Source organism: Canis lupus, chromosome 24, assembly GCF_048164855.1.
Source record: "Canis lupus baileyi chromosome 24, mCanLup2.hap1, whole genome shotgun sequence".
Taxonomy (NCBI): Eukaryota; Metazoa; Chordata; class Mammalia; order Carnivora; family Canidae; genus Canis; species Canis lupus.
Genome location: NC_132861.1, coordinates 39,518,305 through 39,544,723, shown reverse-complemented (window position 1 = coordinate 39,544,723; position 26,419 = coordinate 39,518,305). Strand labels below are relative to the sequence as shown.

The 26,419-nt window shown below is 34.3% G+C and overlaps 1 protein-coding gene across 5 annotated transcripts in view; it reads left to right on the top strand.

Annotated features, from left to right (window-relative positions):
* Positions 1 to 25,530, top strand: part of CUL3 (cullin 3) — an 87,749-nt gene extending 62,219 nt beyond the window's left edge. For all 5 annotated transcript variants that reach the window (XM_072796430.1, XM_072796432.1, XM_072796429.1 and 2 more), the window contains 11 exons: positions 402 to 630; positions 3,512 to 3,657; positions 4,570 to 4,746; positions 6,134 to 6,304; positions 6,893 to 7,000; positions 10,708 to 10,832; positions 11,304 to 11,400; positions 12,687 to 12,821; positions 18,751 to 18,937; positions 22,306 to 22,451; positions 25,057 to 25,530. In XM_072796430.1, coding sequence (XP_072652531.1) covers positions 402 to 630; positions 3,512 to 3,657; positions 4,570 to 4,746; positions 6,134 to 6,304; positions 6,893 to 7,000; positions 10,708 to 10,832; positions 11,304 to 11,400; positions 12,687 to 12,821; positions 18,751 to 18,937; positions 22,306 to 22,451; positions 25,057 to 25,188 — 1,653 coding nt within the window. In that variant the 3' untranslated portion in view covers positions 25,189 to 25,530. The remainder of the gene's footprint in view (positions 1 to 401; positions 631 to 3,511; positions 3,658 to 4,569; positions 4,747 to 6,133; positions 6,305 to 6,892; positions 7,001 to 10,707; positions 10,833 to 11,303; positions 11,401 to 12,686; positions 12,822 to 18,750; positions 18,938 to 22,305; positions 22,452 to 25,056) is intronic.
* The last annotated feature ends 889 nt before the right edge of the window (positions 25,531 to 26,419 follow it).

The following is a 26,419-nucleotide window of genomic DNA, read 5'->3' as shown; positions in this document are numbered from 1 at the left end:
ACTGGCAGTACGTCAGCAAAACTATGATAAGCATGATGAGTCTTTCTAGACATCATCACACATTAAATCAAAAAAGAATTTCCGACTCTGAGTGGGTCAGATGCTTCATTTTATACTTTTGACCCTTACTGGCAAGTGCTTATTTTTTCTACTATTTGAAGTACATTGGAAAAGTTTGAAAAACACTGCTTAAGAATAATGTATTGATAACTTCTTATGTAATCAGTGCTTTAAAGGATATAATTAAGACTATGTAGATATGTGTGATAAACTATATAAAATGTTAATAGTACTTATGATATTTAGTTTGGCTTATGATGAACATTATAGATACTCAGTTAAAAGCAGAAACACATTTTGCTTCTATGTTTAAAAAAAAAATCATGCTTTTTTATTTGCAGATGGAAAGCCAGAAATTTTTAGCAGAAAACAGTGCTTCAGTATATATAAAGAAAGTAGAAGCTAGAATTAATGAAGAAATAGAACGGGTGATGCACTGCCTTGACAAATCAACCGAAGAGCCAATAGTAAAAGTGGTCGAGAGGGAACTCATTTCCAAGCACATGAAAACCATAGTAGAAATGGAGAATTCGGGCCTAGTACATATGTTGAAAAATGGAAAGACAGAAGGTAAGTGTCAGCAATTGAAATATAATTAAATCTTTATAATTCTAGCAGGTTCTTAGTTAATTTTTTTATTTTCCTATAATTAAAATAGATTATAAATGAGTCTTAGTTATATGTGTCATTAATTTATTAACTTTGATAGAATTTAAGAGTAAAGTTTTACATTTTTATTAATGAGGATTTTTGGTATTTCTTGTTAATTGAGTGGCTCTATTTACCTGTCTTTCATTTTAGTCTCCTCACTTTTTGTGTTTTTCTTAGTCCAGAAGACTAATATTTCTGTCCTTTTTGTGTACAAGAGAGTTAGACTCTCCATTTCCACATACTATGTGATTTTTTTGTGATTCTTTTAAAATCTGACATTCCAATCATAAAATTTCTATAGGCTTTTTTTGGGAATTAGTTGTGATAAGGGTGTTAAAAATGCAAAAATAGTATCTTTCATATAACATTTTAGATAAATTAGTAGATTGATTCTGGGAACTGTGAAGTTATAGGTTTCAGAAAAGGAGAATTGCTTTATAAAAGTACACAGTTTTGAGATAATGGTAGCATTTATTCTTGTTAGCTGTTTACCCTTTTCTCTCCTGAAAACAATACTTTGTGATTTTCCTATGAGAAGTTATAAATAAAAGAGTAAACAGTTAGGTTGTCCTTATTTTTAATTTCTGAAGTTTTACTTTAAAACTATGACTTTAGAAATCACTGATATGCTATTAAAAAAAACAAATAAACATGGTACTCTAGCTGTTTTCCTGGTTCTTAGATGATGTCTTAGCAGTGTTTTAGCTTCTTGCTTCTTATAAAAGAAACATATTGCCTGTTAAGAGTTTGATGGGGAATGAAAAACAATTTTTAAGTGAATAACAAAGGAGAGGAGGGATATGTAAGAGGAGATAAAAAGTAAGATGGTTGGGGATCCCTGGGTGGCGCAGCGGTTTGGCGCCTGCCTTTGGCCCAGGGCGCGATTCTGGAGACCCAGGATCAAATCCCACGTCGGGCTCCCGGTGCATGGAGCCTGCTTCTCCGTCTGCCTGTGTCTCAGCCTCTCTCTCTCTCTCTCTCTGTGACTATCATAAATAAATTTTAAAAAATTTAAAAAAAAAAAAGGTAATATGGTTGGAAAAGAGGTTTTCTGTGCTTCCTCTTGTGTAATCCTTGCTATGTGTTTTGAAATAGCTTATATTTCTATATATTTCTTCCTTTAAAGTTGTATGTAAATTTGTTTTTATTAAACCAGAGAAAGTTACTTTTTAAAAAAGACTCTTCTTGGAGCATCTGAGTGGCTCAGTCAAACATCTGACTTGGTATTGGCTCAGGTAGTGTGATCTTAGGATCCTGGGATCAGCCTAGCTTTGGCTCAGGGTGGAGTCTGCTTGAAGTTCTCTCCCTCTGCCCCCCTCACTTCATTCACTCACTCTCTCAAAATAAATAAATGTTTAAAAAAATTTTTTTTGTTATAATTTATGCCAAATGTGAGAAACTGTAAGATTTGCTGTAACATTGATTACTTTGGACACATATTATTGGTGAAAACTTACTTTTTAATACAATTTGATTTTGAAAGTCACTAAAACTAATTTTAGAAGCTCTTTTGTAAAACTTCTAAGTATTTTTAAACCACAACTTTAGTTTTAGGATCTAAATAGTTGTTAAAATGAAGACTGAGGTGGGTAAATTATAGCCTATCTGTGAAATCTGGACCACCAGCAGTTTGGTTAGGGGAAAAAAATCGAAAGAAGAATATTTCATTGCATATGAAAATTATATAAATTTTTAGTGTCCATAAATAGAGTTTTATGGGAACACAGTCATGCCCATTCATTTATGTGTTATCTGTGGCTTCTTTCTTATTACAATGGCAAAACTGAAGTAGTTGCAACAGAGACCATATGGCCCATAAGCCCATAAAATACTTACTATGCATTTTAGAGAAAAAAATTTCCCAGCCTCCCATCTAGAAACTGCTGTTCTAATTCCATTGTCAAAAGTTCTTGATTATAAAGCTTTTTTTATATCATTGCACAGTTCTGACACTTAGAGTCTCCCAGTAAGTTCTTATTTCAAAGAAATACTAGACATATGGGAAAGCAGTGTTCTGTTACCACATTTTAATCTTGTGAAAAATGATATAAAAAATGGACAGAATCCAGGATTTTCATTCTAAGTAAGAACAGTATAGTGTGGTAAAACAATTTTTAAAATATACGTATTGGCCTAGGACATCACCTGGGAAGTATTAGGGATTCCTCCAAGGAAAATACTAAGGACTGGGAATACATGCTATGAATTTCATATGAACTTTGTCACAGCATGTCATGGATTTTAATTTCATATAAAACTTTATTTAAGATAAAATAAATCCTAGTATATTTTATTTTTACTTACTGTCATGTTGTTGTTTGAACTTTGTGATAGACATACCTAAAAATACCTGTAAGACTTTTAATTGATTTTTATATTTTCCTTATTATGTTGACTACTAATTACACAATAATTCAAGTTATCCTTTTGATAGACATTTTGTAGTATTACTGGGTTTTAGATTAGAATCGTGTAGGAACTCAAAGCTGCAGTTTCCTTTTCTTTTGTGGCTTTTTTATGCTGTATGGGTATCTTCCGTGTAAACTAAAATCTACTGAGAGATTTTATTGGTGGTCTTATCTGAAAGCTGTATTTCATAAGTTGCAATAATAACCATTAAGTAGCCTAATTTTTTTCCTTTTGTTTGTTTTGTTGAGTGTTTTTTTAGTCATTTGTCACATGATCAACAAGTGCCAGTGATGGAAAAATAAGCTTTGAGTTCACAAATTAGAATAAACAGATTCACATTTTTTCTCTTAATTTTTAATGTAGTCGATTTGTATGTTCTTTCTGATTGCAGACCTTGCTTGCATGTACAAGTTATTTAGTCGTGTGCCAAATGGCTTGAAAACAATGTGTGAGTGTATGAGTTCCTATTTGAGGGAGCAAGGGAAAGCCCTTGTTTCTGAGGAAGGAGAAGGAAAGAATCCTGTTGACTATATCCAGGTAAGTGAATACAGAAAATTCTCTTTAAGTTTGTGATAAAGTAATTTTGACACATGCTGGTAAAAAGAACACTTTTACTAAGCTGTATGTATTTTGTATTTTTTACTTTAATTTTCCCAAAGGAAAGCTAATACGTGTGATTATCCTAGGTATTTTAGAATTTTCCGAAGTATGTGTATTTATATTGGAACCACACTCAGCTGCTTCTTTTCATTTATTAACCTGATGAAGACCTTGTTTAAATGGTTTTCAAGAATGAAAGTAACTACTTTTTTTATGCTTTAGTGTTCATATACTTAGAGGTATTAGAAAAAATAACTTTTCAGCTAAATATTTTTGTTCTAAAATGCTGCTCTTTCAGGCAATTTTATGAATAAATTAGGCCCCAAATTTTTCATGTTTCAGTATAAATACTTTTTGGGTACATTTTTAAAAGCTGGTTTTCTGGGCATCCCCGGTGGCACAGCAGTTTAGTGCTGCCCGCAACCCAGGGTGTGATCCTGGAGATAGGGGATTGAGTCCCGTGTCAGGCTCCCTGCATGGAGCCTGCTTCTCCCTCTGCCTGTGTCTGCCTCTCTCTCTCTGTGTCTCTCATGAATAAATAAAATCTTTAAAAAATAATAATAATAAAAGCTGCTTTTCTTGGGCTTTACCTTCAGTCAAGATAGAGAAGGGTGTGGAGAAATAGTGCAAATGTTCTTTAGTTCGTCTTCAATCCCTCATTGCTGACATGTTTTAATACAGACTTATATAATGACTTGAAAAAAATAATAGAGAACCTGTAAGTTTAACACCAAATGCAGCCATTTATTACCAGCAAAGTTAAGATAAACATAACTGATTGTAAGTGTATTGTTTATAGAAAAAAAATTATTATAATGTACCCTAAATTTCTTTATTTCTATTTGGAAGGGCTTATTGGATCTGAAGAGTAGGTTCGATCGCTTCCTCCAGGAATCATTTAATAATGACCGGCTCTTTAAACAAACTATTGCGGGTGACTTTGAGTATTTTCTCAACCTCAACTCCAGGTCCCCTGAATACCTCTCATTATTTATTGACGATAAGCTGAAAAAAGGAGTCAAAGGGGTAAGTATTAACGCATTGGAGAAACACAATCATTACACTTTATTTGTAGATTTAAAATTTTATATAAAATTAGAAATATAAAAATAAGGAATTTTGTTGATATAAAATTAAGCCTATTTCTTTGCTGTGCTTAAATGTGTGCTGTGATCTCTGAAAAGGATTGTTTAATATCTGAAATGGTCAAAAGTACTTTGACATTTCATTTAATATATAATTTATATCAGAACCAAACAACTACACAGCCACAATGTTCGACAGTCTTTATGGACTTTGAGGTTTTGATATGCTATGTAGATAATAGGGATCTAGAAGACAACTGTCTGTGGTCTGGAATTTTGCTTGCTGTCATCTGGTTATGGGAGTTCGGTATCAAACAATACTTGGATGCCAAGAACTTGAAGGAGTAGATTAGAATTGCTATGAGAAAGTAGTTTGAAAGCCTTTGATATGTATCTGGGATGTTGGAGCTTACTACAGTGTAGAAAATCAAATATTGTGATCATACATACGGTGGTCTTTTTAACTTATCTTGGAATTTGAGAGAAAAGGGAAAAACAGCAAAGGCCACAGGTTTTCCAGGCAGCTATAACAATGAAGAAACAAACGAGAAAGATCACGATAAAAAGACAACATCCATTTAGTCTTCTTATTTTTAAATATATGCTTAGTAAAATCTGCTACAGTATCATCTTGCCCTTATTTAAAAGATGAGGACAGGGGGCCCTTTTAGTCTTGGAATTAAAACCAATTATTACTCTTCTATTTGCATAACATAGATTTTGAATGAGCTTGCGTGAAAATACCTATCTTTTGCTTATATAAGTGTCTGCCTAAATACTATGGAATAGCATTGGAAGATTCTTTTTTGTGATTAAAATTTCATTTCATTTGTTCTCAGTCATCCTTTAATCTAGCCATTATCCCCTCATTTGCTCCATTCACTTGGTAGCCCTCTAGGGAAGGGAGGAACTCCACTACAGCCCCTGATCCCTGCTGTGCTAGATGAGAATATAAGAATGAGAGTGTGCTACTCTGTGAAGTAGAAGACATGTTCTCAGACTAGATCCCGCCTGCTGATACCTCTCAACCAAACTTTTTATGTTTATTGTCCAAGTCTTATTTTCTATTTTTTTGAGGGGGTAGGGGGCAGAGGAAGAGGGAGGAGGAGAATCCCAAGCAGGCTCCGAGACCAGCATGGAGCCCCACACAGAGCTTGATCTCACAACCATGAGACCATGACCTGAGAAATCAAAGAGTCAGATGCTCCATTCACTGAGCCACCCAGGAGCCCCAGTCTTATTCTTAAATAGTAGATGAACTGTGGTGTTATTTCTTTGTAGAACTAAAGTTTTATAATTCTTAAATTGTCTTCTACTTCATTTTGCAGCTAACAGAACAAGAAGTAGAAACAATATTGGATAAGGCAATGGTCCTTTTTAGGTTTATGCAAGAAAAAGATGTATTTGAACGTTATTATAAACAACACTTGGCAAGGAGACTTCTCACAAATAAAAGTGTTTCTGATGACTCTGAAAAAAATATGATATCTAAGTTAAAGGTAAGATGTATATGAGCTGGAGTGACGTACCTAACCAGTGTTTATCAAATGATTGAACACCAAAATGTGATTAGGAAATATGTAGTTGATTTTAAATACATATTTTTATAAGTTAATAAAGCTAGATTTTTTGAGCAGGTTGCACTTAGATTTGTTTAGGTCCTGGAACATTCAGAGTTTGCTGGAATTTCTCATGGTGTGGCAGGATACATTCATGGAGATCTGGGGGAGGATTAGTGCAAGAGAAATGGTGAAGGGAGTATCACCATTTAGTTTTATTTCACAAAATGTGGTCTATAGACTACTATACTCCTATCACCTGAGTTGCCTATTAAAAACCTAGAGCATTGGTCTATACCTTTAGTGAGGTGTATTAGAATTTCCAAAAGAGTCTGAGAACCTGCATTTTAAAATAAAATCCTTGGAGTATTCTTAAACACACTGAAGTTTGGTAGCCACAGGCATAGGACAACTAACTATTGGAAAGATTTAGGATGTCAGTTACATGGAAGCGTATTTCTTTGTACATTTGCTCATAGAAAAATACATACACAATTGGTTGTGTATGTATGCATTTTTCTTCCACAGACTGAATGTGGCTGTCAGTTTACATCAAAACTGGAAGGAATGTTTAGGGATATGAGCATCTCAAACACAACTATGGATGAATTCAGGCAGCATCTACAGGCAACTGGGGTAAGATTCTCCCATTAATTTGTACTTAATATGTATGTATCTATGTGAAGTCTTTTGTAATGGGCATTTTTATCCATGTTAAACTAAACTGCTGGTGTCATTCCTTTAAATGTTATTAGGGGCAACATTTTTATTATCTGTATGTACTTGAAAAATTATTCTCCCTCATGTAAGCCCTTTTTTTAAACTATTAATGTTAAAATATTTTTTTCTTATTCTCCTAAAACTTAGTTTATCCTCTCCACTTGAGGGAATATGCTGAAAATTTAATAGAATGATTCCACTGTTAAAATCATTATAGATTGTGGAAGGAAGACAGGGCTTAGGCAAGCTTGCTGAGTCTTAGTACTCTTGCTCTCACTTTACACCCCAGGATTGTGCTATCTTAGAATCATTTCCTGACCTTCCTCTGTATAACCTCAGTATTCTCATCAGTAAGCAGAGGAGCATAAAGGGATCTGACATTTTCAGAGCCTGTGGGAGCTGACATTAGTGTGTTATAAATAGGATTTTGTATTGTGATTCCCAGAAGACAGTAAAGCTATAGCTTGCACAGCTTTGGAGTTCGATGAGGTTTTTGGGAGGGTTTAATGAAGTTTAGAAAGTTTTGCTTCTCAAGTGACCATATACAACTTCATAATTAAGACATGTAACAGCCACTTAAAAAAATTGGAAGTTAAATCCTCTGTCCTCTGATTTTTTTTCCTCCTCCTCCCTTTTTTTTTTTTTTTATTTTTTTATTTTTTTTTATTTTTTTTTATTTTTTTTATTTTTTTTGAGAGAGAAAGCATAGGGGTGGGAATGGCTGAGGGACAGAAAGAATCTTAAGCAGGCTCTGTGCCCAGCATGGAGTTGGATCCAGCATGGAGTTGGGCTGGATCTCAGCAACCATGAGATCATCATGACCTGAGCCTAAACCAAGAGTCAGACACTTTAACCAACTGAGCCATCATTCCTCTGATATTTAGATATAAGACTATCACTTAAACTGTTCCCAGTCTCATTTCACAAACAAATTATATGAAAACACCTAATTCTATAGAAATGGACATTTATCTATATTAAGGCATTCTGACTCAGAAGGACTTCCAAGTCTCTCCCCATCTCCTAAAACTTATTGTGGAGAAGGCCTGAGAGCAGGAAAGATACAGCAACAAGTCTGTGACAAATAGAAATCTGGTTGGGCAAGAATTGAATAATGTGAATATCCAGGATACTTTTTTTCTTTTTTAGATTGTTTAGAAATTTATACTTGATTCTATTTAATACATTAATATATATTAATGCGATACAATTATTTTTCCTGTTTATTTTTTTTCTTCCACTAATCTTACACATATTGAATGCAATAGGTATATAACCTGGTGTGGATAAATATTCTGTTGAAAGAAACCATCTGTAAGAGAAATGTTCCTGGATGGGTTCAACACTGTGTCTAATTACCTTGCCTATGATCGGTGAAGGTCTTGTGATAAGAAAATTATGATCTTTATTCTTGACCACTTTGTTGCCATTGTTTCATTTTTAAAAAGGGGCTAGGGCTAGTTCAACAGAATTTTATCAAATCCTGTTTGCCTTTATTATTTTCTGTTACAAAGTTTGTGAGTCTTTCATTTATCTTAATATATCAAGTATATCTTGCACTCTGGTAGAATATTTGTTTAATAATTAATTACAGTAAGTAGAGTACTTAAAATCACGATGCTCAGAGTTACATATCTGCTAATCTGTTGTGGTTTCCACTTATTCTAAGGCCATTATTTGCCTACAGTTACTGGTTTTTTTTATAATTGTTTATGCTAAGGATCTTAAGCTTTAAGTCTTCTAATTTGAAGTCTTAATATACATTAGAAAGAATTGATGAAAAGTGGCAAAATCAGAAGAAATACTGAGCTTTCTGAAATCTTTGAGCCCTTTTAAAGTATCTCCCAATTGTCAACAGACCTTTCTCTGTAACTTTATTAAGTTCTCTTGGCCTGTTGAAATGCAGAGTGGCTCTTGCATTTGCTTTCAGAAGTTATATATAACAGGTGCATTCTTAAAATTCAAATAATACTTGTGGTATATTTTATTTAGATAAATTTTAATTATTATGCTGAAGGAAATTTTAGGTATTTGTCCATTTTTTCCTGTGTTTTTATTTTAAGAACTGTGACGGGCAGGAAAACTAAGCTTGCTATTATAGTTCTCTTTATTTATATCAGCAAGTCATATCATATCCCGACTGACTTTTCTGGTACCCCAGACTCTTTATACTTCACCCTGTCATGTGCTATCTTTGAATATAAGCTGAATGTCTTCAAAATGTTACTAAGAAAGCTAGAAAGAAGAGATAGAAACCACTAAAGCAATAGTTGTCTGAGATTCTTCTTTTTTTTCCCCTCCATTTAACAAATAATTCATTAAGTGCCTTCTGTGCCAACCATTGTTTGGGCACTGGATATACAAGAGAGAATGGAACAAATAAAATTCCCTTCCATGATGGAAGGGCAACAGATGAGAAGTAAGATAAGCAAGCCCATAGCATCATAGCTGGTGATAGATGATAGGAAATCTGTATCAGCAGAGTGAACAGGGAAGGCTTCCTTTAAGAAATGACATTTTGAGTAAAGATTTAAAGATTAGGGCGCAAGATATGTGGGTACATGGGAGAAAGAAGAAAGGACTTCATTGTCTTGGGTGGATTAAACAAAGTCCTGAAGCCATTAACTACCACTTGCAAATGCACCATTCTGTAGCACTGCCAACCTCTGTTCATCATCTAGGAGTCTTTCTGTGGCCATCTCTCCTCTGTGTCATCTAGGATTACTAGTTCAACTTCTTTAGAATTGAGTAGTCATTTAGTAGATACTTGTGAGGAAATCTGAGCGTGGTATACTACTTGATATTTATGAAGTTTCTTCCTTTAAAAAATATCCATATCACTAATCAGGTTAGATAGATACAGAATAATGCTTTACAACAAGCTGTGAATATCAATAACAATATAGATAATATTTCACTCTTAAGAATTCTTATTAATATACTTTCTTGTTTTCTTTAAAAATATACTTACAAGGAAGAAAATATCTGACTATGACCATAATGCTAGCATATATTTTGTAGAGGTAGTTACCTATTAAATAGTATTTGTAAAGCACACTGTGTAGAATTGGATCTACAGTAACCTGTGCAAAGGTTGTTAAAATAAGAACTTAATGTGAAAACAAGGTTCTGATAAATGTAGTTGAAATGTGAATGGGATACTAGAAATAGGTTTTTTGTTAAGATGGTAAAAATACTTAAAAACTGAGATGAAAGATTAATATCCTTAAGATGAAAGATTAGAATGCTTTCTAAAATGATACTGATATGGCCCCTTGACATTTTATCTAAAAAAGCATAAGGGAAAAAAAATAAAAATTAAAAATAAAAAAGCATAAGGGCCAAAACTTCACTCTTCTCAGTGACACCAGTAAGACTTCGTTCATATACTAAGAACTGTCCCATGGTCATTATTTTAAAGTAGATATCTTAAGCAATAATTAAAAATATTTGCCAGGTTAGTTAAAATTTAGAAAACACTGATCTAATCTTTAAGAAGATACATTTCATTTGCTTGATGTTGGACACAGTTAACTACTTGGATAATTCTAATGCAGTGTCTATATGGAATGGAAAACAATTCCTGGTTCATTTGAGGGGGGCATCTTTTTGTCTTTACACAGGTGTCTCTAGGTGGTGTTGATCTCACGGTCCGGGTGCTCACAACAGGATATTGGCCCACGCAGTCAGCCACACCAAAGTGCAACATCCCACCAGCACCAAGACATGCTTTTGAGATATTCAGAAGGTAAACCTAGATGAGACTTTGCAAGTACAGATAACTGTCCACAGTTGAAATAAACTTGAGCGTTAGTGCTGTCACTGATTGAGGATGAATTTACTTCATTTTTTACCTCATGGTCAAAAGGAGAATTTGTCCTTTATGCTTTTTAATATGTAAAAATGAGTTGCGCAAACTCTTTGGAGAGGACTGTTTTACTAGTGTCCTTTCTTCAGCATGAGTGTGTGGTTAGAAGTGTAGTTTGTGTTGTTGATGTCTGCCCCTGGCTTGGAGCAAATTGACGACTGTTACTTTGGAGAAAAGTGATGTTTGGAATAGTAGTAGCAGGTGAGCAGTGGGCAAAGCGACATGGTATACTAATAGAAATTAACATTGTCCTTATTACATAGATGCTTATTAAGTGTCGTTATCCTGTAGTTTATAATTCCAAATATGTAAATCATATGATTCTCTAAAACTTGATTTGATTTGCTAAAGGTTTTACTTAGCCAAACACAGTGGTCGACAGCTCACACTCCAGCATCACATGGGTTCTGCAGATCTCAATGCCACATTTTATGGACCAGTTAAAAAGGTAAATATTGTATGTTTGAACATACTTACATTAAGTAATTTAAAAATAAGATTAAATTTGAGACAATATTGCATAAGATAATAAGATGTAAATTGATTTGAGAGTGTACAAAGCTTTGAGTCCCTTTTCAAAATTCTGTCTCCTAAAATCCTTATTTCCAATAGATCAAAATGAGGAAAATTAACACGAGATTTGTGAGATGTACAAAATACTACTAAAGTGATTATTATAAAAATTAGCAAGACACTAGTGAATTGCCTTCATGTAAAAAATGTAATTGCTTTTTTATATAAAAAATTATGAGGTTTAGATGAGTAATTTCATTGCTTTGGGTGTACATCAAATCAGAATCAGTTGCCTTCAAATAGAAAAATAATAAAAAATGTTTTTAGAAAAATATTAAGAAAAAATATCCAAGTTGCCATTTAGGCAGCAAATAACAGTTTTATTCTAAATTCTGATAGTAGTGCTACTGGTTTCATATGTCACAGTAACACTCTTTTTTTAATGTTGTCAGTGTCTACACATTATAATTTTTGTATTTAATTGAAATGGGAAGTATTCTTTACAATTCATTTACTTGAATAATATTTGACACTATTATATATTTGAGTGTAAATTGGAAAGTTAAGGATACTAAAAGAACTCAACTTTTACAATTATTGCTTGCTTTTGTTTTAAAGGAAAGGGTTTTTCCCCTAAATAATCATGTTTTCTTTTGAAGTTTTGTTAAACAGATAAGGGGTTTTTTAAAACAGTTCATATGTTAATTACTGAAGACTTAAAGTTTCTATTTTTGTACTTAAATCATAGAGCAGGAAAAGGCTTAAGGACGGCAGAGACACCCCCCATTCCCCAATCCTGTGCTGTTGCATGCTCTCTTACTGTGATCAGACCACACTGAAGAAAACCCCCACTACTTTTGATAGCAGTATAATGGCAGTGTTGTCTTTTAAGTCCATTATGATCCCATTGTGTCATATTAAAATGATTTTAGCTATAATTTTAAGGATTTGTTAACTCATTACTTGCTCAGATACATTAAAATGTTCATGATGGGGAAAAAAAGGACAGTACTTGAAGACTTAGTATGTGTCAGCACATACCTATGCATTTACCCACATTTACCCATTTTTTGAAGTAACATTTCCTTTTTATGTAGGAATAAGTTATGTAGTTTTGCTAAGGGGAGAGTTGGATATTACAGTGTTTGTGTTTGAAATGTACGGTTAGAGTTATCAGGAGATAATTATATCTTGTTTATATTTTTTAAAAAAACAAAACAGGAAGATGGATCCGAAGTTGGTGTTGGAGGGGCACAAGTGACTGGCTCTAATACACGGAAGCACATATTGCAGGTCTCCACTTTCCAGATGACCATATTAATGCTCTTTAATAATAGAGAAAAATACACGTTTGAGGTATGGGTTGGTTATGTACATTTTAAGCATCTGTATTGTTTCTGTTACTGGAATCTTTCTTATTTGAGTAACCTTTAAAGTAATTGAGTATTATTGTTACTATTAAGTAACGTTTGAGTACCATTAAAGAAAACAGCATAAAACTGGGCTATGGAATTTTATGAACATCATACACTTACTGGGTCCCATTTCATTTAGTTTGCTAAAAATCAACTTTATTGAAGTGTAAGTTTCAGATGACAAAACATATCCCATCTAAGTGTGTAATTTGATGAGTTTTAACAGATGTCTTACCTGTGTACGTGCCATCACAATCAAGATACAGAATATATACCCCTTACATTTTTATATTTCTTTGCAATCAGTTCCCTCCCCCTGTCCTCAGACTGCTGGCGGTCTGCTTTATCTTGTAGATTACTTTTGCCTTCCTAGAATTTCATATAAATGGAATAATAGAATGTGTGTTACTGTTGTCCAGTTTCTCTCACATCACATATTTTTGAGATTCACCTATGTTAGCGTGTTCATTCCTTTTTTTATTGTTGAGTGATATTCTAATATACGAATTTACTACATTTTCTTTACTTTTCTTTACCTGTTGATAGACTTTTGGGTTTTTCCCAGATTTAGACTGTTAGGAATAGAGAGAGATGTTGAACTTTTTAGGAGACCCAAACTGTGTCCCAAAATGTTGTGGTGCTATTTTACATTCCTGCTAGCAGTATAGGAGGGTTCCAGTTGCCCTACATCCTCTACAAAATTTAATAGTCTTTCAATTTTAACTGTTTAACTTGGTTTGTAATTGTATCTCGTGGACTTAATTTGCCTTTCATTGATGATTATAAAGAAGTTGAGCATCCTTTGTGTATTCCTGTGCTACTTCCATGTCTTGTTTGATGAAGTGTCTGTTCCTGTTTTTATTGGGTTGTTACAAAAGGTGTTTATAAATTTGGATACAAATCCTTTGTCAAATCTACGTACTGAGAATATTTTCAGTCTGTCGCATTTTCATTTTCTTTAAATGATACTTTTTGAAGAGCAGAGTTTTTAATATGAAAAAGTCCAGTTGCCACTTCTTTCCTTTTGTAGTTCACACTTTTGATATCCTAGCTAAGAAATATTGACTATCCTGAGGTTGCAAAGATTTTCTTCTGTATTTTTTTCTGAGTGACTTTAGTTTTAACTTTGTCATTTAGGTCTATGATCAGTTTCAAGTTAATTTTTTTTTATATAGTTAAGATTAAGGATTAAGAATTCTTCCCCCCCTTGGTGTGGCCGGCTGGCTCAGTCAGAACATACAGCTGGATCTCAGAATTGAGAGTTCGAGCCCCATGTTGAGAGTAGAGATACCTTGAAAATACATATAAAAATAAAGAATTGTTTCTCTTTACACACAGATATTCAGTTGTTCACACACAGATATTCAGTTATTTGCCGAAAGCGTTGTTTTTCCTTTGAATTACCTTGGCATCTCTATGAAAAAATTAGTTGACTATATATGTGTGGGTCTGTTTCTGCACTCTGATCTGTTTCATTGATTTCTGTGTCTATCCCTAGGCTATTTTTACATTACCTTGATAATGTAAATTTCTTTTTTATACCCATCTTTTTTTTGTTTTTTCCTCCATTAAGTAACTTGATTACATTAAATTCAGTTGGTCTTTTCCCATACCTTTAATGAGTATGTTGAAATAAAGATCATGTGAACCTTAAGTTTAAATTTAAAATGAAGAATAAATATTTGGAAAAGCTGTAAAATTACTGCCCTATTTATACTTAATTGAAAGCCAATTTGCAAATTTGGATGAACGTAGACATGTTAGAGTCTGAAATTTAGAGCAAAATTAAATTGTAGGCCTATTTTAATGCCTACCTCCATACTTCCATTTATGTAATAGATATACATAAGAGATGATCATTTTTATGTGGTAGACCTCAAGGAAGTGTTTTGAAACCCAAATATTTTAGGTCAGTGGCAAAGTCCAGAGGTTTTGTTCTTACATATTTCTGGATGTGTCTTACCTAGGGAGTAACCTTAAATGTCAAGCACAAGTTACATGTGATTTAGTACCAAGGATATTGATTAAGCGCAAGTATTGAGTACCTTACTCAAGTCATAAGCCTCTTCAGAGGTGGAGTTAGATTATCTCTAACAGCTTGGATGTTTTAATCTGCAGCTGCCCTGGGTCATATATTTTAAGCAAAATAAACTGGTAATGCTAATATTGGTTTTCAGAGTCCTAGTTTGTAAAGAGTTGGGGAAAATAATGAGAGAAACAAGAATATAAACTCATTTTCTAAAGGCATTATTAGAATTACTAGTAATTTTAGTGGTTCAGACTTACTCTTCCCTTTCCCAAACTGGCTTGGGATCACTGATGCCGATGAGCATCATTAAGTAGAAGGTAAAATTAAGCAGAAAATTCCTCTAATGTTTCACAGTTTAGCCACGTCACAAACCCAGATGCCTGAGCATAAATGGCATATGTAGAATGCCATTCCTGTGGCTCCCAAAGCCTTCTGGGTGCTTGCATCTTGAACAGGAGGCATTGTGAGAAGGCACTTAAAGTTTGTACTCTTACTGTATGTTTCATTAAAGTGTGCTGCATAAGTTATTATTAGCCGGCTCTTTGACAAATTTCCACAAATTAGAGAAGATAGTTATAAAAGTATTTAATACTTTTTTAGTAGTACATCTTAAAACTTAGTGGTTTAAAACAACTCCTGACCATTATCTTTCCTGGTTTCTGTGGGTTAAAAATTTAGGAGGGGCTTGGTAGTGTATTTTTGGCTCAGAGTTTCTCGTGAGGTTGTGAAGATGTCAGGTGGGGCATCAGGCATCTAATGTTTGTCTGGGGCTGGAAAATACACTTCCAAGCTATTAGTATACTCTTCCTTCCACAAGGCTGGCAAATTCATTTCAGCTGTTGATAAAGAGGACTTAGCTTCTCTCCACATGGGTCTTACCAAGGACATGACTCACCTTGCATCCTGGTGGCTAACTCTACTCCCTAAGCCATCCAAGAGACCCAGGCAGAACCTGAAGTGACATATTGTTGCTTTCTGATTTTCTTGATCACCCAAGTCAGCCCTGATACAGGGAGGAGATTGCACAGGGTTAAAACATATCAGGATCATTACAGGCCTTCTTGGAAGCTGCCTGTAAAACTTGGCATTTATTCATAGTGTCACATTTAATCCACAGTAGTCAAGCTGCTGAGACTTTTTTCTCTTTTTCTGTATTTCTTTAATGAATAGAAGTTGTATTATGATTTAAAACAACTGAAATCAGGAAATGCATAAAGCAGTAGTCTATACCTTGAATTACAGTAACTAGCATTTGGTTTTTGAAAGAGATAGGAGTATTAGTACATATTTTTCTGAATGTTCTGTAATACATGTTTTAAATTTTTCTAAGAATGAGTATGAAATGTAAAAACTAATTATGGATAATAGTGAAATTAATGTCAGGCAGTAGAATATAAATAGAAAACAAACTACAGTGACAATTGATACTTCATTAAGAATTTGTAATAATCACTAATGATACAATTTCACATCATATAAAGGAAAATGGTTGAAAGTACAAGGTGAAATATTTCACAATCACAGAAGTCCCTCAAATGTACTGAATGACCAGACAATAAAAAAGAAGATGCAGAAGATTTCATTATTAGCATATTAAAATTGAAAGCTTCACAAAGAACTTTAAACTCAGAAACAGAATACACATACTGCTCTTGGGAAATATCTGAGGCTAGCATAACCTTATTACTAAAAGTGAACAAAGAAAATGCACAAACAGCGCTATAGGCTATTCAACTTTAAATGTACAAATCTTAAATAAAATACTAGCAAGTCATGTTCAGTGTATTGAAAGAATGATTCATTGTGTACAAATAGGATTTATTCCTAGAATATAAAAAAGGAATTTGTAAAAAAGGGGGGGGGATTTGTTAGTATAGTTAAGGTTTTATTATAATAATGATTAAGTTAACTGAGTACTTGCTGTATTGCCAGACATTTCAAGGAGAAAATCAATGATTTCTACAGATGTACAAAAAACATTTGTAGAAGTCCATCTCCATTTCATACTTTCTAGACGTGGGGGACTCTTAGCCACCTAAGAATAGAATGAGATGCCTTTAATATCATAAGGATATATCTAATGAGAGATCTAAGCAAGCAGTAGTTAGTGGTAAAATATTAGACCCCTTCCCATTAAAGTTAGGAATAAGTTTTAGATACCTGCTTTTATTATTGTTACTCAGCATTGTTCTACAGGTCCTAACACACGAAGAAAAGAAAAAAGGAGTTTTATAAAATACCCGGAGGTGACAAAATTTGTAGACAATGTGATTGTCAATTATGATTATCAACTGAGAACATTTCTCTGAAAAGAGTTCAGTTGAAGAATTAACTTTTCTATAAATCAGAGTTAATAAGAAAATGACATGAGGAAAGTGATATTTTAGTAAGAACCATAATCTTCCTAGGAATCATTCTAACAAATTTAGAAGACTTCTACCAAAAGGGCAATAAAAGCAAAAGAATATGAAAGTGTAGAAATGCCCAAATGGGAAAAAATCACGTGTATCCCATTGATGTTTAACATTTATGCCATTATAAATGGGCATGTTCACGTCCATACATGTGTGTTTGTCTTCCTGTGTGTGTGTATATAGATGTATAGGAAATGTCATGATGGATGCACACTGAATTGCAATAGTCCCTTCTGGGAATGCTCTGTAATTGTAAAATATCATCTGAGAAGGTATTTCTATTTCTTTGAGTATGATTAAACAATAGAATAAAAAATAATAGAATATGTAAATAAGTCACTTTTAGCATGTACATAATAATTATAATCAACATTCTGATAACAGCACCTATTTAATTTGCTGGAATTAACATTTATAGCATTTGAAGTGGCTAACATAGGTAGACATAGATCATTTGAGGCCTCATCATCACTAAATTGACATTTCTCTCAATCCTCCCTCACCTGACAGTCCTTTAGAGCAACCTGAGCTGTTGTTCAGACTTGTAAAAGAGAGAGTGACTGCAGGTGAGTTACATACTCAGTGTCTCCATCTTCATGTCCATTCTTCCTGAACTGCTTTTGAGAAAGAAATAACTCTCTACAGTAAATTAGAGCTGTATATCCTAATGGGAAAACTTGGTCTCCTCACCTACCAAGTGTAGGAACTAAGTCCTATATGTGTACAGTTCTCTTACTGTCTGTCCCCTGGATCTAAGAGGAGTATAATGAACTAAAAAACTACACATTCATTCTTTCCCATGCTGGTTTTTTCCCACTATTACACTTTGTTCATACATAGTATGTTGCAAAAATTATCACTTGCACCTCAAAACAGATTTCTTACTATTTTTCATATTTAGAATTAATTACCAGGTATTTTTTTTAATGTGGTCATACAGACAGTAAATATGGTCAACTTAGATTATAAATTTTGATTTTATAGTAGAAGGCCTTAGCCCAGGCTCAGTTTGCTGCTTTCTATGAAGGAAGTTGCTGAGCAGAATCAACTTGGAAGGAAGAGTGTAGAGTATTTTTAAAATTAGCCGTCGTAAGTTGGTTAACACTTTATTTTTACCTAAATATTAAAGCACGTCAGTAATCATCTCTGCTGGATGTGACATTTTTAGACCAGGCCTTGTATTTCCTGAAACAAAGTACGTATTGTTTTAGTATCTTATGATTTGAATCACCTTTTTCTCTAGATTCTTCAAATAAGTGAGATTTTTTAGCCACGTGTCCTGATTCTTTGTCATAAACTCTTTATTGTGAATGATCTCTTTAATGGAATTACCTCTGACTACTACTGCTTGGTCAATTTTACTTACTAATTTAACTAATCTATAACCTTTCAAAAAGTCTAATTATGTCAATCTGATGAAATTTCAGGAAATTCAACAAGAAACAGATATCCCTGAAAGAGAACTTGTTAGAGCCCTGCAGTCCCTCGCCTGTGGTAAACCAACACAGCGGGTTCTTACAAAAGAACCCAAGTCCAAGGAAATAGAAAATGGCCACATATTCACAGTTAATGATCAGTTCACATCCAAACTACACAGAGTCAAGATTCAAACAGGTATCTAGAATTATATTTTCCTCTTACAAACATGATACTTTTTCCTTTAAAGAACTTATCATCTGTTCGATTTCTGTCTTTTAGAAAAGTAATGCTTTTCTGGCGCTGCATGACACATAGGCTTAAGAAAGTAGTTTTTATGCATATGTGTTTCTGTCAAAATACAGTTGAATCCAAGTATAGTAAGCATTTTCAAAAGTAATTGGTAGTATGAACAAGGTACTTCTTTCCATATGATTTTCAACAAGGAAATATAGTTTTCTTAATATATTAGTACTTAAAAAATAATTGTTCTTAACTGGCTGAGTTAACTAATAAAAAACATCTATTTTTAAAACTGTTTACAGAGTTTTCAAAGTTGGGGATTATCTAGTGTGATTCTTAGAAGCAGCTTATTTATGTTTTGATAGATAATTGTTGAAGTTTCAAAACCTTAAAACCTGTATTATCTCTCTAATTTAAAAACAGAAATGATCCTATTATAAACAATTTTTAGTATGTTTTTATTTTTAGTTAATAATGAACATCCTATTTATTATATATTTAATATCATGTAAGATGTGTGTTTTCTATGTATTTAAGGGGGGAAAAGGCACTTTACCTTTGCTAATGTTTAAAATTCTAACAGAGTTTGCTCCCTGATTTCAAATTTAGTGTTAGATATGCTTCCCAGGGCTGCCTTCATCCATTGCAGCTATGTATGTAGTCTATGTAGTAAAACAGTACTTCAAAATAAGTTTTTAAAATGGCTTCTTTTGATTTTAAAAAATTGTATGTACATTATACATTAATAAAAAGATAAAGTCTTCAAAAATTATGTCAAATATGTAATTGATTGCCAGATTACACTCATTCAGAAGCATTTTGTAAAAACTTTGACCTTTTTGACTCTGATTGGATTTGTATGCCTTCTGGAGCAGAGTGGTATCTCTCTTCTGCAGCATTGCTTAGTTTGCCCTATAGTTGCAGACCTTATCATAGTCTTTCGTCACCAAAATGGCCCCATGTTTGGACACAGATGTAAATTGAAAATAAAGTAAAACTATACTAGAGAGTCATGTAATAAAATAACCTTGTTTTCCCCAGTTCAAGACATAGACTTTATAGTTTGGGGCAGATACAGGTTTTACATTTCAAGACTTATTTGTGGGCAGCCCCAGTGGCCCAGCGGTTTAGCGCCGTCTTTAGCCCGGGGTGTGATCCTGGAGACCCAGGATCGAGTCCCACATCGGGCTCCCTGCATGGAGCCTGCTTTTTCCGACTCTGCCCCTCTCTCTCTCTCACTCTCTGTCATGAATAAATAAAATCTTAAAAAAAAAATTTTTTTTTAATTATTTGTATCCTGGATTTAGTGGAAGATGTGTGGTGATATACATATATCTGAATTACCAGACCTCACCCTGCTTTACCCTAAATAAGTATCTCTTTGTAATTCCAGATTCCATTAGCAAACATCACATTTCTCCCCACCTCAAATACATCAGCATATATTTATTTCCTTAGACTAAGTTATTTTCCAAAATAATTTTAATGCCATATCACACTCAAGAAAAATAATAACTCTATGCATGTTTATTTGTCCATAGTTGTTTCAGAAATGCCTTTCAGGGGTGCCTGGGCAGCTCAGTTGGTAAAGCATCTGACTCGATCTCTCCCTCTTTCTCTCCCCCTCCCTCTTTCTCCACTCCCCTTCCTCCCCCCCCATCTCCTCCCTCTGCCCCTTCCCCATACCCGCCACTTGCTCACACTTTCTCTTTAAAATAAATAAATCAAGGGATGCCCAGGTGGCTCAGTGGTTGAGCATCTATCTTTGGCTCAGGGTATGATCCTGGGATTCCAGGATCGAGTCCTGCATCAGGCTCCCTGTGAGGATCCTACTTCTCCCTCTGCCTATGTCTCTGCCTCTCTATCTCTCATGAATAAATAAATAAAATCTTTAAATAAATAAATGAAATCTTTTAAAAATGCCTTTCATATCTTACTTTTTAGATCCAGGATTCAATCAGGGATTCCCTGTTACATTGACTTTTTTTCTTTTTTAAGGTTTTTTTTATTTATTCATGAGAGATACAGAGAGAGAGGCAGAGACCTAGGCAGAGGGAAAAGCAGGCTCCCTGCAAGAAGCCTGATGTGGGACTCTATCCCAGGACCCCAAGATCATGCTGCAAGCCGCAAGCAGATGCTCGACCACTGAGCCACTCCAGCATCCCCCCGTTACATTGATTTTTATGTCTTTTTAGTTTCTATTTATTTTAAACTAGTACCTCTGTAAAAAAAAAAATAAAAAATAAAATAAAATAAAAAATAAACTAATACTTCTGTTATATATATATATAAACATTGACTTTTTTGAAGAAAAGCATTTTTTCTTAGTCATCTTAATATCTAATATTACTCTTTTTGTTAAGGTGTTGGTTGTCTTTTTAACTTGGGGAAAACTACTGAATGTCAAATTCTTAACTACGGGGCTCTAATTAGACACAGCTGAATGGATATACACACCAGAATGATCCTGTAAATTATACAGAGCATTGCCATGCCTAGGTCAGCAATGTCTTATGTGCCTCTGTAGTTTTTCGATTTCTGCCTGAAGAAACTTCATATCTATCTCCCCTTGATGACCAAATAAATGAAAAAATGAGTTGCCACTCTTCTTTCTCTGTTACTTCAATTAGAGCAGAGTTGTAAGAGAAAAGGGCTTCTATATTTAATCCCTGAGCAATTGCATTGAAGACAGTAGGGAATAAAAGAGTAAGACTTATCTTCACCAGAAGATTGGAATAGAGTATGCATTAGTGATAATGAGATTGTGACATAAAAGTTAATGATATAGGAAATTGTTAGGTAATCTGTGAGAGGTACAAATAAATTACTTGTTATGGAGTTCCGTTAACTGACATCCAGTGATACTTCTATTTCTTGAGGAAACTGCATCTTGGCAACACATAACTCTTTCCTCCTCTTACAATATCTTCTCATCATGTTGGTAAAATACTAGTTGGCCTTCAATGAAAATTATCGATAATTTTTCTACTAAATATATCCAACTACCACTTTTCTTCTAGGAGAGGAATCATTATATTTTATAAAAATAAAATTGTTTTTATTAGCTCTATAAAATTAATTCCTAATATTTAATAATATTCAATAAAAAGTAAAAGTTAAAATTGCAAGATTTCTATTTCAGTGATTGTTATTTAAATATTTGTTAAAATGTTTGAATTAAATCTTTTGAATGTATACTTGAATTAGTGTGTATACTCAGGTTGCAATTGGTTTTTCTACGTAGATACTACCAAATTATAATCTTTGTTTATAAAACTGCATTTTTCATTACATAGTAATTACATGGTGTCTTTTTCTTTCAGTTGCTGCCAAACAAGGTGAATCTGACCCAGAAAGGAAAGAAACGAGGCAGAAAGTAGATGACGACAGAAAACATGAGATCGAAGCTGCTATCGTGCGGATAATGAAATCCAGAAAGAAGATGCAGCACAACGTGTTAGTAGCAGAGGTGAGAGCGCTTCAACACTAGATTAATATAAGAAAAACAATAATATAAACAGTACAAATTTAGCAAAGTACTGTATTCAAGTTGTTAAAAATACAATTTTAAAATTAGGAAGCCAGAGTCAGGTAACATTTATCATTAAAAGTATGGCACTTACTTGATTATTAAACACACTAAATGCACACTTTAAAAACTAATATATTTGTAATAAAAATCATAGAATATTATCACACAATAAAAATTTTTCACTGCTACTTAATACTTTTGTGTTAAGCTACCTTTATTGCTAAAAATAATTGTTACCATTTGTTGAGTGCTTACATATTATAAATTCCAAAACTAAGGAGGGAAAGCCCCACTGACAAACCATGGAAATAGGTAAGAAATAATTAGGGCAGAAGAAAGTATTGGTAGAGAATAGAGAGCTGAGTGAAGATGAATGGGAAATAGAATTGACAGGACTTCTTGACTGGCCATGAGAAATGAGGGGAGTCAAGGATGTGTAGGTTTCTGGCTTAAACGCTAAATAGAGGGGGAGGCATTGTGCTGCTTTTTGTACAAGCTAACTTTATATCACATGGAAGAGGAAGAGAATTACATGAGTGATTGGTCAGTAATTTCAGAAATCATGACATGTCGGTAATTAGGCAACTCATTTCATTTTCCCCAGCAATTTTCACTCCTCTGGTAGAGTGACATTTCTGGTAGTGTGACATCAATGGTAGTGCTTCGAGAAGGACATGGAGCTGAAAGCACCAAGTAAGGGCCTCATCCCTTGAGATGCTAGCTTGTGGGAAGGGGCAGAGAGCAATAAAAGAGGACTCAGTGTTCAGTTGAGGTGTCCTGGATTTTGTTGTTCTGATGGGAAGATACTTAGCATGTTTATATCCTAAGAATAAAACAGGAATACTTGAAAGAAAATGGGCTTGCAGGACAGTTGATGATTCCAAGTCTAGGGAAGGAAAGATGAGAGGACTGTGTAGGGAACACAGGTGTGTGGTGGATGTGTTGAGAGAGAGATTGCTGACCATGCCTCTGGAGAACCCAGGGCAGGGTGCAGGGAATGTGCTGACCAAGGGTGGATACAAGTGTGAATAAATGTGTATGTGGAAGGTGGTGGGAGTTTGAGGAATTGCAAGCTGAAACTGGATGTGAAGTGATGGTGCTCAGAAACTGGCTGAACATGAACACATTAAGTATGTGTTATCAGTGTCTACCAGAGAAGTGGCAGCCTTTTTTCCTAATGGCCAGTTGTGCGAAAGCAGCCACTGATAACAAATGAGTGTGGCTGTGTTCCAGTAAGGATTTACAAAAATAGGCAGCAGGGCTGTGTTTGGCCTGTAGGCTGCATCTTTTAGGCTCCCGATCTACCCCACAGTTGTAAAAACAATGACCTTACTCCGCAACGACCCGACTAGTAGATTCTGAATGATGTAGTAACTGTGGAGTGGGTGTTTAATGGGAAAGAACCAAAGGAATACAAGAGTTGGAGTGTGCTGTTGACAGTATAGCTGAAGGGATCTTGCAAGCAGGCAAGACCCTGTCAAGGAGGTGAGGTCAAAGAAGTTGTTAGTAGCTTTAGAAGAAAGGATCAGAGAATGAGGGATCTCACTGGGGTTGAGAACAAGTTTGTTGATACTGGAGTGATAAAGGAGATAGATTTTAGTTGGAGACGGAAGTACTGAAGTTCGGACTTCAGAGAATTGTCATCCCTTATGGCCTTGGGAAATGAACTCTCCAACTGGAATAAAAGGAAAGAAAGCTGGCTTGTGGATGGATGAGTGCTCTGTAAGAAAGGCAGGGTAGGTCATTAGGGAAAGCGTGAACATTGGGGGCAGAAAGGTTTAGAGTCTCATCTCTAACAATTGGTTCTTCTAGTGTCTGTCAGTCTTCCTATCTATTTTCCTCATTTGTAAAAGGATACACAGCCTACTTTGCTCCAGGGGTAAGAGCATTAAATAAGTTAATATATACAGTGATTGATTGGTAGAGCACAGTGAGACTTCAGCTGCTACTGTAGCTATTTTGTTATTATTACCAATGTCACAGTACCTGGAATCCCAACAGCAGCTGGAGAAAAGAATGACAACGGTAGCAATTACAGTGGACCAGGTGGCACTGTTAACTCTTTAGCATGTGCAACGACTTCATGACCTTCAGTTACTTTTTGCAGGGTCCCAGCATCCCAGTACCCCGTAAGTGGGAGAGCTAGGATTTGAATTTAGGAGTCCAGTCTGCTTCCCAAATCTATGAATTGGGAGAATAACCCAGAAGTTATAGATGATAGCACCAAAATGGTTAAACCATGGTGTGCTATTCATTTCATGCTAATACATTCCAACTAACTCCACTACTAACCCATTTCTGTGTTCACCTTCTAATGTTCTAATCCATATGTTAACATTTTCGAATAAAACCGTTTTTAATTTTAGGTTAAATTTTTTACTTTGGTAATCAAATTACTAAAGTTTGATCTGAATTTTAAAATGAAAAATGACATGTCAGTTGTATTCAGAGATAGGAATTTGGATGTGTTTAAATGGAAATGTTACACATTTTTAAATTTTTCTGGTAGGAATTAGTTTTTTTTTTTTACTTTCTCTTTTAGGTAACTCAGCAGTTGAAGGCTCGATTCTTACCAAGTCCAGTTGTTATTAAGAAACGTATTGAAGGACTTATTGAAAGAGAATATTTGGCACGAACACCTGAGGATCGCAAAGTATACACATATGTAGCATAAAATGCGTTCAGAAATTTGATTTATCCTTGGACTGTACTCTTCGCATGGACTGAGAAGTTCTTTTAAATCATTAAATATTAAGACGACCATCTCTTCTATTAAATTACAGTACATGTTCTAGACCATTCAGATCAAGCCTTTACTCCCTTTGAGAGTTTTCAACATCAATTGATTGAGCTTCAGGCTTTACAGCGTTTATCCCTGTAGAGATCATCTTTACAGTTCCTCGGGAAAATGTGAATGTGCCGCGTTTTGTTTTCAATACTGTATGGAAACAGGAAAAAATAAAACAAAAATTTAGAAAATACAGCTCATAAAAATAAAATTGTTGGATTTCATTTCCCCAGGTCTTCAGTGTTGATGTAAATGTGTTTTTGTAGTGTTGCTTAGCACTTTGCGCATTGTATAAGTTGGGTAACAAAAATGGTAAAAGAAATGACACAGTTCCCAGTTATCTTGCTCTGCTTAAGACACTTCTTTAGCTAGTCTTGTTTAATTTAAAGGTTTGATAAATATACAAAGACCCAAGCATACATTTGAGCATGCTTTATTCTACCACTTGCACTTACTAATCTTCTAGCCTTATGACCAGGAACCTTTATTTTGGGCTTTATACACTCCCTGATTTGGTTTTCCCCTATTGTATTTTGAGATTTCCCAAATGAAGTCATAACATTTAGGTTTTGTTCTACGTTATCTCTAGAGAGAGAAAATATTTTAGTATGTATAAATTGTACAATAATTTTTTGCTGTTGTACTCACTGCTAATAGTGGATTGTATAGGGCAGTGTTTTTATTTCATTTATTGTAGACAAAAAGAAATGACTTAGTATACACACACCCACTAATTCAAGTATGTCAGAGCACAAAGTTGGCAGCTGGTTGTATTTAATTCAGATCCTTTGAAAAGCACATACAGCTGATACTTTGTTTATAAATATCTTAGGTTGCCCCTCTCTTAAATATATATTTTGGTGAAGCTGGGGTGCACTGTTACTTTTCTGTTTGAAATGCATTCTAAAGATGCAATAAATATGATTACCTTGATATTTTTTAACGAGATCTTCAGTTCTTGCAGCTAACTGTGTTTTGGGAAGTGATTAAGCAATATTTTTCAAACCTGATGATTCTTGGGTATTTAGCTATTGTCCTCCAAAGAGTCATCGTTTCATGTTTTCAAAGATGTACTTTGTGCTGAAGATTCATGTCAGTTATCCTGTGCTTCCAACTC